This window comes from Electrona antarctica, assembly GCF_951216825.1.
Source record: "Electrona antarctica genome assembly, chromosome: 8".
Taxonomy (NCBI): domain Eukaryota; kingdom Metazoa; phylum Chordata; class Actinopteri; order Myctophiformes; family Myctophidae; genus Electrona; species Electrona antarctica.
The window spans coordinates 2,043,815-2,059,923 of NC_136789.1; the positions used below are offsets into that span (position 1 = coordinate 2,043,815).

Below are 16,109 nucleotides of genomic sequence, written 5' to 3' on the forward strand. Positions count from 1 at the left end.
AACAGTATGGAAACCAACCATATTTCAGGGTCAATTTCAGTGTTGCCAAAAGGGTGACGTTATTAATTATATAACTGACGTTATTAATTATATAACATTTTAATTATAGTAATTAATAAACAAAAACTCACACCTGTGTGAAGTGAGGGGCACTAATATATTAAAGTCTAACTCATGTTGATTGGTGATGGTGATGTAAAACAAACGGTGCCAACACAAACATTAAATGCCATTAACAATAAAGAGACAATATGACGTAATGAGGGACAATATGACGTAAATTTTCCCTCCATTGTCAATGGCGTTTTTAAAACAAACATTGAACTAAAAACAAACATTAAACCTGTCAAAAATGTGTTAAAGTAAGTGATGGCAACAGTCTACAGTAGTAATGTAAGCAGGTCTGTTTATCTACGCACGCATGCACGGACGGACGGACGGACGCAGAGCACACACAATAAAATGCTACAATATCAATAAAAGCAGAAGAGGGGTATTATGTAAACTGTTCAAAGCATATTTCGGCAAAACCTGTTGCCAGAACCAGTGGAGTTTCTTAATCCAGCTCTCGGTTTTATGATGACACAGTCCATATTTGGGCGTAGCTGCATTGGGAAGTCCTTATGGTTATGGCTGATCATGGTGACATCTGTCAGGGCTGAATTTTTGACTCAGTCCATCTCTGTTACTAGGCAGTAGGCACTAGCACTTTCTGAATAGTCCTTAGCAACCAGCTTCCAACAACAATCCAAGACGCTGATTTGTGGTCATGTGCAGCCTAATTTATCCACCCAGACCGCTGGATTAATACTAAAACGCACTCATGTGAAGTGAGGGGCGCCAAGATGTGGGGCATGCATTTCCAACTTGCATCGTTCCAAGTAGGCCAGTATTCCTAGTATTTTTATGGCATAAAAAATACTTGGCATTTATCTTTCACACAAGACAAAAGCCCCATTGTGCTCGTAGAGGCTTGGCATGGAGATGCCAGGTGATGCCATAAAACAGGGGTTCTCAATGTTTTTGGCCGGGGACCCCCGGAAATGCTTTGGCAATGTCTCGGGACCCCCGCCCTGCCCCCTCCCGACCCCCAATATAAATTGACTGCTACAATTTAGCTATTGAAAAATAGCTAAATCTACAAGCTCATAGCGCGCCACTGAGTGGCGCGCTACGAGCTTGTAGGTCTGCTATTTTTGAAAAATCGTGAAAAAAAAAATGAAAAAAAAAGAATCTTATTTTATTTTTTATTTTTTTTTTGAAAATAATTTGGGGACCCCCTAAAATAATTTGGCGACCCCCCGAGGGGTCGCGACCCACGGGTTGAGAACCCCTGCCATAAAATATGTGTAATGTGATCACAGAGGTCGAATGTGGAATCAATAATAAATCCAACAGTGACATTTTATGGCAATAAAAAAACACATTCCATTAAATAGCACAAGATCTAGGAACTGATCTGATCAGGCTTGGCGAAGTGTTTCGCCATCAACATCAGCCTAAGAGTTAATCAGAGAATAGCATCAGAGAATAAATCCAAGAACAAAACATCACCTCTGTCTCATTGTCCCACTTGGCAAAGCAGTCCAAGATAATGAAAAATGGCTTTGAGGAATGCAAATGATGACACTATTGGCTTCGGGTTTCCGCGTGCACAAGTTCAATCAATCTTTAAAACGGCCATGCATAGTAGATCCTTTCAAAACCAAAAGCCTTTTTTTCCCTCCATTGTTAATTTATGAATGCTAATGCTAATGCTCCAGAACATGGGGAATGCTCTTCCTAGCTTTACATGCTGTCTCCATAAACTCAGGAAGTTTGGCTTTGGTGATGTAGCAAGGACACAGCAGCTCCATTTACTGTATGTTGCCATGGTAACAAACTTGCTCTAGCAGTCAGGCAGTAGAAGACAAAATGGACTGGAGTTGGGTAATAAATATCCAAAACAAAAGCACTTTCAAGAAATACTACGTGACAAAATATATTTTACCAAAGCAATGCAATAATGTAGCTTACGAGGTAAAACATTGCAGTACACCACCTTTAGGGCTAATAGTCTTTTTTGTCCATGACAGTTAAGTTCTCATTATTTGCAATATAAATCCTGCCGATCATCTTTGGAATCTCAGTGTCTAAGTTGTGTAACAATGTAATTACCATAAAACGCAAGGCTTCAGCAGAAAAGGTCTGAGAGCTGATACACACAAAATCTTCAGTATTGATTTAACTCAGGAGAGTTACACTCTCTCACTGAACTGAGTGAATGTATATGACTGGCTAGTCAATTGGACTGAACACAGCTGACATTTTGTAGTCTTGCCATATGAAAAGTATAATTATTCTTGACTGAACAATTTTTGCTGTATTTTTGGCATCATGAATAATGGAATAGAAATGAAATATTTACACAAAATAACTTTTTCAAATCTACAGCTTGATTGTAACACAAACCTTCCAAATTCTGGTTAGTTAGGGCACACATCACATGGGCACAATGCTGCGATCTGAGATTCCCGCCTGCCCGGACCATTTGCTAAATGTCATTCCCCTATACTCTTGCTCTCTCCATTAACTCGCTCTGCAGTAGTACTATATAAAGGCTTAAAAATGCCCAAAAGATTAATTAAAAAGAAAGGGTGTTAGCCAAACAAACATGAGACAAAGAAATCCAACATCTTTACACATTCGCACATTTGGAATAAAGTACACCACTGGTTCTCATTGTGGGGTCTGGTGACCCCCGAGAGTGCATGAATTGGTTCCAGGGTGTCCCCAGTTAAATTATTGATAGGTATGAACCATAGTTAGAGGGAGATACTGAAAGAGAGGGAGGGGGAGGGAGAGAGAGAGAGAGAGAGAGAGAGAGAGAGAGAGAGAGAGAGAGAGAGAGAGAGAGAGAGAGGAGAGAGAGAGAGAGAGAGAGAGAGAGAGAGAGAGAGAGAGAGAGAGAGAGAGAGAGAGAGAGAGAGAGAGAGAGAGAGAGAGAGAGAGAGAGAGAGAGAGAGAGAGAGAGAGAGAGAGGCAGCAGAGGGAGTGAGAGAGTGAGAGGCAGCAGAGGGAGTGAGAGAGTGAGAGGCAGCAGAGAGAGAGAGTGAGAGGCAGCAGAGAGAGAGAGTGAGAGGCAGCAGAGAGAGAGAGTGAGAGGCAGCAGAGAGAGAGAGAGAGAGGCAGAGAGGCAGCAGAGAGAGAGAGAGAGAGAGCAATTGAAAATAGGTGTGAGCTGTGGTGTTGAGTGATTTTGTCACATTGAGTAAAATAAAGACTGCTAAGAGACAGAATGATGCCACACAGATGTTGGCCATACTGCCTTCTTTAAAACATATTTCTGCACCAATGTAGTAAATTAGTTGATTTCTGGAATAACTAAATTTTTGAGGTTTTTGATTTATCTTTTTTTTAATAAATCAGGCCTAGTGGTCCAGGCGCATGCCACATAGGCTCTGGCTCTGGCCTCGCTCATGACGACCTTTGCTGCATGTCTCTCCCCTTCTCTCTCTCCCTCTTTCCTGTCTATCTTCACTTAACTATAAATAAAGGCAAAAAGCCAAAAACAAATCTTTTTTTTTTAAAAGCGCGTCAACTCCACTTGAGCTGGGTATTTTTTATTTCCTGAAAAACACTCCCCAACACTCTCCGGCTGACAGGCCGGATACAGTAGGAGTACGTGCAATGACCAATATCATCCTCCCCACCCAGCTTCCCTCCTGCGAGCACGGGCCAATTGTGTTCGTGTAGAGTCTGTAGACGCTCGCAGATCTGTACAAATTGAAACATTGGCTGAGAACAATGGTGTCTGTCCCCTGTCATTTGCGCTAGCTAAACCCATGGGATATGGAATGGTGGAGTGCAACACCTACCATCAGCTCCCAATACTTACCACACAACTTAGTTAGTTGTTTAGTTCTACTAAAAGTTTGAAATTCAACTCCCGTGGGAAATTTGAGTTATTAGCATAATATGTGACCATACCATTAACATCCTATATACGTAAGGCAAAAAAAGAAAACAAACACTCATTGGGCTAAATTCGGCCATATTCGGCCGTTTTCCTCCCAAGGAGTGTTTTTTGTGCAAAACTAATGCTTGGAATGGATTCAGAATCATGAAAACCCCCTAGTTTCATATGGCACATGCTACTTAAAAAAGTATGAAATTTGGAGAAAAAAAATTGCCTTATATAGGATGTCAATGGTATGGTCACATATTATGCTAATAACTCAAATTTCCCACGGGAGTTGAATTTCAAACTTTTAGTACATGTTTTAGACGCCTTTAGAAACATATTGATGAAGACATTTCTTGGTAACGATTTAGTTCCCAGATTTTCATAGGTTTCTCTTACTATTGTGGTCCATTTGGTTCCATTTGTACACTCTCATGAGGTTCCTTGAAATGACTAGTTGGAGAACCACAGGTATAAAAGACTGAAGTTTAAACTCACCATGTTTACTTCTGAGATAGAGTCGATGCTTGCTATGTTGATGGTCATGCTCACATTGACTGGAAGACCTGAGGAAATAAACAGAGATCGGCGTGTCAGCCTTACATTACACTGTACAAAAAGAAAATCATGTATTGCACGAAAATATTCTGTTCCAGATTTGCATAGTCGAATTTGACTGTCCCTTTTTCTACCACATCACAGCCAGATGATAATGTTGATGATGATTGTGGAAAAAGTGACTCATTATCGAGACAGATCCTCACTTTGTGGAGTCTCATGCATAAAAAACACACCTTAATACAATAGCGTATATGATACAGCGCTACTGTATAGATACTATACAGACAAAAAAGTAAGACATTTGTTTTTCTAGTGTCAATGCTGCTTCAACCTAGAATTTGTATGGTACAGTATATCAATTAGGGGTGCAACAGTTAATCGAACTAATCGATTTAATCAATTATAAAAATTCACACCTGTGTGAACTGAGCAGTGCAACTATACATTTACTGTACTGTACTGTACTGTACTGTACTGTACTGTACTGTACTGTACTGTACTGTACTGTACTGTACTGTACTGTACTGTACTGTACTGTACTGTACTTTGTACTGTGCTTTGTACTGTATTGTATTGTACTGTGGTTCAGGTCAGTTTTATTTTGGTCATGTTATGTTTTGGTCATGTTATGTAATTGATCTTTACATTTTTTGTTATTCATGTCCTCACTGTATTGCATTACTGCTCTTGTTTTTTAATGTTTATGCCTTGCTTTTCTTTTCTTTTTTTCTCCATTGCTCTGTAAAGCACTTTGAGCTGCATTTCATGTCATGAAAGGTGCTATACAAATAAAGTTTTATTATTATTATTATTATTATTATTATTATTATTATTATTATGTGGTCTGTACTGTACTTTGTGATTATTTTTATAATTATAATTATAATTTGATAAAAAATGTGCTTATTTGATTAATCGAAAAGGTAATCGATAGACATCCTTTCTGTGATTTCAGGACTACTGCAATCCCACTGCAAATACTTCCTCATTTTTCTATCATGCTGCTGAGCCTTGACTTTAAACCTTTAACACCTTTAACACTTTAAAACTATCAATACTTAATACTATCAGCATTCTAGAGATACTACACTGTTAAATCAGGAACAGTACTTTCTAGTTCACATACACCTAGTTCCCTGTATCTAAACCCAACTATTCCATCTGTCCCCAGTTAACTGTCTCTGTCAACTCTTAGCTCTGACAATGCCATGCTTCCCTACTCTCGCTATCACATTCTGTTACTCTTCTTTACACTTTACTGGCAGTCCGCTGGTGTAAGTTCCACTGATGTAAGTTCTGGTAGAAGCCATTACCCAAACCATTGTGAAAGAAGAAACAGCCAGATTTGTTCATATTCAAGACAACAATCAAGACTCCAAATATAATAGGCCGTATTTCAAGTGCTTCTTGTAGCTACTGTAGAGGGATGTTAAGCCAAATTTATGCTCATGGCAGTGTTGCACGTCAAAAATATCAGAACTACAAGCTCACACTGTCCTGGACCACTGCTCACAACGTGGCGAGGATGAGATGCACTGTGAGCCATGGTGGACAAAGTACTCAACTGAGTCAAAGTACTGCCTGCCTCCTGGTCGTCTTTCTTTGGGTGCAGGCTTTGCACTTCTGTGGTGCAGCTTGTCTTTTTGTTGTCTTTGTTTTGTTGTTTGTTTTTAATTTTTGATACTCTCCCTTGAAATGTTGTTGTTGCTGTAAAACCTTGATGAAAGGATTTTGAAAATAAATAAAGGGCGTATGCTTAACAGCAGGCAATATTATGGGCTCTATGCAAACACTTACACTACATAATAAGTCTACCTATGCTTCCGGGTCCCTTCCCTACTTCCTTCACAGGTGTTACCGATGGTACTAATTAAGGCTCTGTTCCAGTTAGTGTACAGTGGTTCCCAAACCTTTTAATTTCAAGGAACCCCATAACTCTGAGAGTGTACAAATGGAACCAAATGGACTCGTAAAGGTCCATTTGTAATTTTGTATACTCCCAGTCTATTATTATATATATAGATACTGCCTCCTCACTCCTCACAGCAACATCCGCACATGGGGAAGCCCTACTTATTGAGGACTTCCATCCTGTGCCAGGAGAGAATTTGGTCATCGATAGTGATTCATGGTGATTCAAATGATGTTACACTGAGACACTCTGGAATTACCAAGATAAGAATTGCTTCTGCTTGTTAGCTGGCACAGGGGAGGTGTGTGCCAAGCTGTTAATGTGGTTTTCCCATCCCTATTTGCTGTTGGAAGTGAGTGATGAGATCTATAGCCATTTCCTGACTGTCATTGAACTGCTTGGCTCTCAAGATGGTGTATCACATTCTCTGATGTGTTGTGACTCGCATTTGTAGGCAGTAAAGTTGTCTGAAAAGGGATAGTAGAAGTGGCATTCCCACCATAAAGAGCAGGGAACGCTAATATTAACATTCAAATATTAATTCTATAATCTGACATCTTCGAGTGTACTCGAAAGCCCTATAGGTGCTTCAAATAGAAGTAACTTCTCAACCCTATTTCTCTGCTCCATTTGATTGTGACTGCAGGTTGCATTTACTATGGAGTCGTGCCTTTCCCGTCAATGTGTTGGTTGGTTGGTCACCCCAGGCAAGCCTCCATATATGGTGCCCAGGTCTTGTGACATCACGTGACATAAGGGATGGAGATCCCTGATGTCATAGTAAATGCGACCTGTTGTCTCAGTTAAGCCCATATATGGAGATCCCTGATGTCATCAATATTGGCCAGCAACTCTACATCTGACCTCAAACCTGAACCCTTAGATCTCCATATATGGATATATGTCAGAACGTGTTCTCCATATGTTCCATATTCCATATGTTGATCCTTCCCCATCCATCCTTCCGTCCATTCAAACTCTAGATGGGCCTGCAGTTATTACTGCAGCTGCGCCAGCAGCCAGTGGAAACTAGAGTTCTCAACAGGCCCGAAACCTGGGCCCTCATCAAACCCTGTACACTCAAGAGAATGTCCCCGATACCCTACCACCCACATTTTCTAATTAGTTAGTGTTAAATTGCTTTCTTATGTTTGTTTTAGCCTACTGGTTCTTGCTTGGTTGAATAAAGTCACCAGTTTGTTAGATTTACTTTTTACTGCGCAGTGACTCCATGCTGCCGCCCATAGATCTCTATATATGGAGCTGACCTGTTCTGACATTCCATATGTTGATCTTACCTCACCAAACCCTGTACACTCAAGACATGCTCCTTATATGGCCAGTACAGAATTCATTCCATGTTGATCACACCACCCGTGCCAAAGCGCCAGCGCTCGCCCAGCAGTCTGCCATCAACGAGGCGGATGCGTCTTACTCAGGCGTCTTACTGGTATAGTCCAAAACATTCAGCATGACGACAGCTGCATCAAACAGAGGGCCTGCTTAATTTTGGAGGTCAATTAAGTCACTATTAAACTTCCTCTACTGCAGGCCCTTATCAAATGACTTTGTTACTGATAAGAAAGATATAATTGAAGCTTTCAATCAGCATCTTATCTTGGAACATGTATCCATCTTTTTTCTTTTTTTTTGTTGCAAAAGGACCAGAGTACTTTCATTGCCTTCCATCGGTGTACCTGCCAAGACAATTAGACACGGCTAATAGTTCCAAACAAGGATACCTGAGTATGGCAGGAAACAGGTGTCAAGTAGTGGTGGATAGTAAAAAGTACATTTACTTGAGTACTTACATCTTTGAAACTCACAATGCTGTACTTTTGATTACTTAAGTAGTTTATAAAGTATGCACCTTTGAATAGTTAAGTATTTTTAAAAGCAAGTACTCCAGTACTTGAACTCAAGTAAAAATGTGTGCAACTTTCTCTTGTAGTTGACACATTGCAATGTGAGTTTGTAGATTGGCTATTTTTGATTAATAATATACTGTAAATACATGTATTTTGTTTTTGTGTAGACCTATATCTTACATTTTTTTACACAAGTTTTTCCAAATTAATTTGAATATTTGACACTTTGGAATAAAAAATATCATTGGTCTAGATCTGGAAGATTTGACTCTGTTGTATATTATGTATAATAGTCAAGAATGAAAGAACCGTATAGTGCTAATGGAGGATTAATGAATTGGTGTGTGTGTGTGTGTGTGTGTGTGCGTGTGTGCGTGTGTGCGTGCATGCGTGCGTGTTGTGTGTGTGCGCATGAAAAATCAACATTTAAGGACAAATTTGTAGGCTACCAATTTGCCAATGACTTCCAATGTCTCCTGGCATTGTTCATTATCACTTACTGGTCTTGCATTCTGTTCTCATACTTGTTCCTTGTTGAATACTCCAACTTGCAGTCAAAGTGCTTTAACCCGCCAGGCGATCTCCACATGCCGTGACTGTCGGAACAAATTGCTCGGAGAGTGAATGAGTTTGCACTTCAGTTGCTGACTTGGATCGAACCCAACTGGTCTCCTAAAAACTCTCACCGCTCACTGTGGCACTACTGGCAGGAATAATCTCTGATTTAAATTGTTCCCAATGAAGTGTAATAATATCTGGGACTTCTATAGCGCTTTTCTAATACCCATGAAAAGCGCTATGATGTAGTTAGCTCACTAATAAGCAATCCTATCGCGGGAGGATCGCGAAATTAACACAGAAAATGAAAGTGAAAGGACCATCTATGGAAGAAGAATTACAGTGGTCAGTCGATCCTGTAGGTTCACACTCTATAACATTCAAAGGATTAGACACTTCCTCACCCAGGAGTCAACCCAGCTCCTTCGTCATCAGTCAAATCAAAACTTGACTATTGTAACTCTCTCCTTACTGGCCGGCCGACATGTGCACTTAAGCCTCTCCAATTGGTCCAGAATGCCGCAGCACGCTTGGTCTTCAACCAGACAAAATTCTCCCGTTCTCCGCTCCATCCATCGGCTCCCGGTTGCTGCCTGCGCAGAGTACAAAACTCTGATGCTGGCCTTCAAAGCATCCAAAGTTATGGCAACCCCATATCTTCAAAGTCTGATCGGACCCTACAAACCCTCCCACACGCTCAGCCAACACAAGGAAGCTGGCATAACATTCACAAAAAATGCCAGCACAACACTCCACATGTCCCAGACTCTTCTCCCTTCTGGCTCCAAAACTATGGAATGAACTTCCCATTGCAATCAGAACTGCAGACTCACTCCCAATCTTCCGCCGTAGTCTGAAAACCCACCTCTTCAGCCTGTAGCACTTGCCGTAGCACTTGCCGTAGCACTTGCAGTAGCCCCGACGACCTTACAGGCGTATGCAAAGGCTCAATTTATGTAATTTAGTTTGCTTTTTGAGGTAGACAATAGTATAGTGTATACTGTATACTCAGAGTTTCATTGTACAGATATTCTACTGTTAGACAGATGTGAGGCTCTCAGCTTGCTTATGATCCTTGATGACTATTTTTATGTATTTGATGTATTACCATGTGTTGTTCTTGCTTACTGTAAATCACTCTGGATTAAGAGCGTCTGCTACATGCCTAAATTGTAATAATGTGATGTAATCATTTTAGGGGACCCGAGGGAAAAGTGTGATCATGTGGACCACCTGCAGTGGTCGTGATGCTGGTCAGAATTACGTCTTCCTCCTTTAGCCTAATGTCTCCTCATGTCCAAGAGACAGCTTCATCTTCTTTTTAAAAAATATATTTATTTGGGGTTTTATTATTGATAGGACAGTAGGCTGACCGGAAATGGGCAGAGAGAGATGGGAAGTGACACGAAGCAAAGGCCGTCGGGATCGGGACTGGAATCCACAACGCGCTGTCAGGCTACATTGTAGCCTATATGTACGCCAGCGGTCCTGGCCAGCTTGATCATTTTGATTGCATTCCGTGTGTGCGCATTACGAACACACTTACACTGTAGGCACACATCTTAATAATGTGTTCTCTGAATAGTAAGGCAAGAGCTGCACTCACTGCACTGGATTCGAGACCAACTTAGGGCTGATCCAAAGGCTTTTGACTTTTCTCACTCTACCTAAGATACTGTAGCAATGTGCAAGCAATGTGCCAGACCACATCTCATTTTAAGACCCACAGCGCCCATCAGTGCACATAATGAGCAAAATTATTTGGTCATTATACTGTACGATGTGGGCACTGGGCGTGAAAATGACAACTCCATTGGTTGTAAATTAGCACAGACACTTGCGCTGCACTTAGCACCGTCTAGCGCCGGGTGGGAGATAGGGCGGGCCCTGAGGATTTTACAGTGTCGATTGATAAGGTTTAGAACCAGTGAACTATCAAATGTCACTCAACCAGACAGGCCAGTCAAAAGTTCTTCCATCTCCTCTGGAGACAAACGGCGGTGTGAAACCTTTAACCTGAGACGGATGTTGTTTGTCATGGTACACTCTTTATCTGCTCTGACTGCCCAGTTTACAAATAGCTTTTTCTGGTGCAAAGAATGGAAATGAGACATAATCTTTTTATTTTCGTCAAGCAACACTGTTGCTTACTACTAGCAGTAAGTTATTGTGTGAGGAAAACTCAAACCCATTGTGTATAAATGAATACCATTTCCTCTCAGACCACTGCTACTCAAGCTCAGTCTCAGTCTCAGTCCACTGCTGCTAACGGCCCACTCGAAAAAGATCTAATAATTACAATGTTTCTCCAAATACTGGTACTAAAATATTAACTAGCATAACGCTTGACTGAAAGGCCCCATCTATACTAGCATCTATTTTTTGTACTCCCCAACCCCCCTCTACACTAAATGCCCTGCAGCTTTGTCATATTTCCTGACCCATCTTTCAAAAAAAAAAAAGAAAAAAAAAAAAGTGGGGCCATTTTCCATTGCACTTTGTGAAGGCAACCAGTAACAGTTCTCCCCTGAGATGTCAAAGTACATTCGTTCACAAGATGAAAACAGAAAGCCCCGAAATCTCCCTCTCTCTTTCTCTTTCTCTCCCTCGCCTTCTCTCTCTATCTCTTTCCCTCAATGCATATTTTGACCCTTGAGTGAAATAGAAGGATCCACTCTGTAGAAGAAAAAAGAATACTACCACCAGTCGCACTTAACAACCGGAAAGGAAAGAACAGCTCAACAACAAACAAACTTTTATTTTTTCAGATAAAATATATTTCCACCAATTGTCAGTCCAGTCTAAACAAAAGTAGGTTTTTGTTGTTGTTTGTTGTTTTTTAATTCAACAATCAATTTAGTGTACACACTAGCAGCTGAATATTATGCTCTGTAACATTCATTGTCATACCACAGGTCAGTCGGTCAGTAAGTAAGTCGGATGGTCCATCTTTTTGTTTACCCGCATCCCCCTTTTCTTTTGTTTGTTTTGGTTAACTCCTTCTTACAGTATGTACTGCTGTATATATGTATTTCTTCTAGTCTACATATATAACTGGAAAAGAAAAAAGAAAAGAAAGAAAAAACTGCCTCAGTATCAAGTGCTTTTTGGCCTCAGGGTGGTGCTAGAGGACAGTCCATCGGGTCACCAAAATCTGTGGGACCATCCTCTGGGGAGCAGGAAGTTAGCAGTAGTTTGAATAGAAGAAAGGTAGACCCTATTTACATTTCTTATGGAGCCTTAAATGGTTCCATACTTGTTTAAGGACCTTAATATGAACTGAGCTAGAGAACCTTTTCCAGCTCCATGTGGCACTAAAATGTTTTTCTTCCATTCCATATAGAACCTTTTTTGCGTGCGAGTGTACAGTGTGATTACCATATCAGTGTATCAACACTTTTCACTGCTGTTCTAATAAGCTCCTCGTAAGCCACTGAATGTTGTGACCTGCTGCTGTTTGCCAAGATCATACGCTGACTTAATCTCCCAGAGTATCGACAACCTTCAATTGAGTCTGATATTGACACGTTAGACGCTGATGTCAAGTCAACGTCAAGTTAAGCTGCATTTGCGTATTGTAGCTCATTTCATACAAGAACGTCAATAGGTGTGTGTGTGTGTGTGTGTGTGTGTGTGCGTGTGTGCGTGTGTGCGTGTGTGCGTGCGTGCGTGCGTGCGTGCGTGCGTGCGTGCGTGCGTGCGTGCGTGCGTGCGTGGGTGCGCGCGTGCGCATGTTCAGTTCAGTGTGTACCTGACACCCCAGCCCGGACGGCCTTGAGATGCCACCATCATTCTTTTGTATTTATTTTCATCTCTTCGTGTGGACTTTGGAGGAAATCTGGATGCCATAGGGTGTGGCTAACATATTCGGTTGCATGGAGTCGAAACAAATGCATGGATTGCACAGGACTGCATCTCTGCATTTATAATAATATATATATAATATAAGGGGATTGCACAGGACTGCATCTCTGCATTTATAATAATATATATATAATATAATAAGTGGATTGCACAGGACTGCATCTCTGCATTTTCAAACAATAGTCAGATAAAAGAACAGGAAGAAGAGATGGCCATGGAAACTTCACTGTAAACCGAGTAGAGGCCATTTGGTTCCATTTGTACATTCCGAGTTACAGATCTGTAAGGATCCATTTGGTTTGTAAACCATCAATCATTTAGCTAGGGACCACCTGGGAGAATGCATTTGGTTCCATTTGTACACTAGCTGGCCAGAAATAATGTGATTAATCACATGCACATGTACTGTATAGCGTATTGGGCTATACTGTACATATTACTTAGATTAGAATGTTAAATTCCCCATCACAGCAAAATTCTTACCAAACTATAACATGTCCACCAGAGGGCAATGTAATGTCCATCCTCCCTGTTATCTTCAGTGAAAACAAATATTGTGTTATTGTTGTTAAATATGATTCTGAATCTACAGTTTTAGGTGCCTTAAGTCTAGTTTAGTCGGCTGGCTGAATGTACAGTATTTTCTGCAATGTACATCACACCACAGTATGTCTGAAGTCCTATTCAGTGTACAATTGTTTTGTTTGTGCTGACACAGGTCCAGGAGCCAAACTAAATGAATTGTGTGTAAGCCATACTTCCTGTCTGATGCAGGAGGAAGAACCCATGGAGTGTTGCTAGTGTATTTGTATCACTACTGGAGAGCAGTGTTGCCTTGGTAGATACAGTCCTATACCGCATAAACACACCAACAACAATAAGCATTTCAAATTAGAAGATGGGGTCCCTCCATACACCGGTAGGATGTAGGTTACATGTCTGTGTCTGTGTGTGTGTGTGTGTGTGTGTGTGTGTGTGTGTGTGTGTGTGTGTGTGTGTGTGTGTGTGTGTGTGTGTGTGTGTGTGTGTGTGTGTGTGTGTGTGTGTGTGTGTGTGTGTGTGTGTGTGAGTTGTGTGAGATAATCTGATAATCAGAGTTATCAGAGTTATCAGTGTACGCACGCACGCACACACGCATGCACGCATGCACGCTGATAACTCTGATAATCAACTCATTGCTTAGCAACAGTGGGCTCCATAGCAACGGTGGAGCATTCACACTACAATGTAGCAGGAGAAGCACGATGATGCAGCCAGTCTGCTGTCACTACTCAATGGCTGCTGCTCACATCAAACCAACACACCACTCTGTTCAATGCTGCTGCTGCTGCTCACATCAAACCAACACACCACTCCGTTCAATGCTGCTGCTGCTGCTCACATCAAACCAGCACACCACTCTGTTCAATGCTGCTGCTGCTGCTGCTCACATCAAACCAACACACCACTCTGTTCAATGCTGCTGCTGCTGCTGCTGCTCAGGAGAAGCACGATGATGCAGCCAGTCTGCTGTCACTACTCAATGGCTGCTGCTCACATCAAACCAACACACCACTCTGTTCAATGCTGCTGCTGCTGCTCACATCAAACCAACACACCACTCCGTTCATTGCTGCTGCTGCTGCTCACATCAAACCAGCACACCACTCTGTTCAATGCTGCTGCTGCTGCTGCTGCTCACATCAAACCAGCACACCACTCTGTTCATTGCTGCTGCTGCTGCTCACATCAAACCAGCACACCACTCTGTTCAATGCTGCTGCTGCTGCTGCTGCTCACATCAAACCAGCACACCACTCTGTTCATTGCTGCTGCTGCTGCTCACAACAAACCAGCACACCACTCTGTTCATTGCTGCTGCTGCTGCTCACATCAAACCAGCACACCACTCTGTTCAATGCTGCTGCTGCTGCTCACATCAAACCAACACACCACTCTGTTCAATGCTGCTGCTGCTGCTCACATCAAACCAGCACACCACTCTGTTCAATGCTGCTGCTGCTGCTCACATCAAACCAACACACCACTCCGTTCAATGCTGCTGCTGCTGCTCACATCAAACCAACACACCACTCTGTTCAATGCTGCTGCTGCTGCTGCTCACATCAAACCAACACACCACTCTGTGCAATGCTGCTGCTACTAGAAGTCTCCACCAGTATGTTTGTGTAGGAGTAATATTATGAAAGATCTAACAGATCTGTGTTGAACACGTGACTATAGAGATAGTGTATATCGATGTGCGTGATGTATGGATAACATCTGAGTGAGTAATATAAAAAAAATGTGTTTTGCAAGAATTGGCCTCATGGTGGTGCTATAACAGTAGGGCAAAGGGTTTTCATTGGCGTGTGCATACAAAGTTGTACACAGATCGGTGCAGTTGTAGGTAAAAACAGGAATTGGCCTGTAATAGCGCCACCATGAGGCTGATTTAAAAATGTTTAAGTGGCATTTCTCCCTCTGCCTAGTGGGAATGTGCGTGCGTAATTGCACGGAAATCGCACTCTGTGTTAATATTTTAGGCATTTTGTTCAAAACGGACCAATCCTGCAAACTTTGGAAGGAAATCTTAGCCAATGGGGATGGAATATGCCTGGGGAAGCGGACAGATCCGTGTTGATCACATGACTATAGAGATAGTGTATACCGATTTGCGTGATGTATGGATACATTGTATAGGAGTAATCTACAGAAATGTGTTTTGCAAAAGTCGGCCTCATTGTGGAGCTCATTGTGACACGTCACACCACCATGTCCGTCAGGCCGTCACGCCTCATGATACGCTTCATATGGCCGTCTCCATATATGAAGATCATGACACTGACCTCATCAAACCCTGATAGCCATACAGTACATGGAGAAGGCTGGATCATCACCTAGATCTGCATATATGGAGCCGGACAGCAACTCAACTCTATACAACTGACCTCAAACCTCAAACCCTTAGATCTCCATATATGGAGCTGACCTGTTCTGACATTCCAGATGTTGATCCACCCCCACCCGTCCTTCCTCTTCAATGTCTCCCTTTTGACTGATACCTGTCCATTCAAACTCTAGACGCGCCCACCCCAAAGTAATTAGCAGCCGGCAAAAACTAGACTCAACAGGCCCGAAAATTAAGGCCCGGCTCTACCTGGGCCCTAACTGGGCTAGCCCCAGGCCCAGCCTGGCCTTACTAATTGGCACACATTTTTCGCCCTACCCGTCCATATATGGGCATTCCCAGACCTGTAAAGGGCGAGGTCGCTTCTCGCCCTCAGGGCGTCTTACTGGTAATATAAACTAATAATAATAATAATAATAACTAGAAATGCACTCTGTCGAGGTGCCAACTTGCGCCTTGCACACATGGCCTACTTGCGCGCTCTGCTTGCGCACAAGTAGGCCATATAGTAGG

General features: G+C 42.0%; 1 protein-coding gene across 1 annotated transcript in view; it reads right to left on the bottom strand.

Moving 5' to 3' along the window:
* The window catches only part of gabrb4 (gamma-aminobutyric acid type A receptor subunit beta4), a gene marked incomplete at its 3' end in the record, with an annotated part of 67,380 nt that overhangs the window by 21,492 nt on the left and 29,779 nt on the right, over window positions 1-16,109 (bottom strand). Inside the window, exon 3 of the mRNA XM_079507532.1 lies at window positions 4,442-4,509. Coding sequence (XP_079363658.1) covers window positions 4,442-4,509 — 68 coding nt within the window. The remainder of the gene's footprint in view (window positions 1-4,441; window positions 4,510-16,109) is intronic.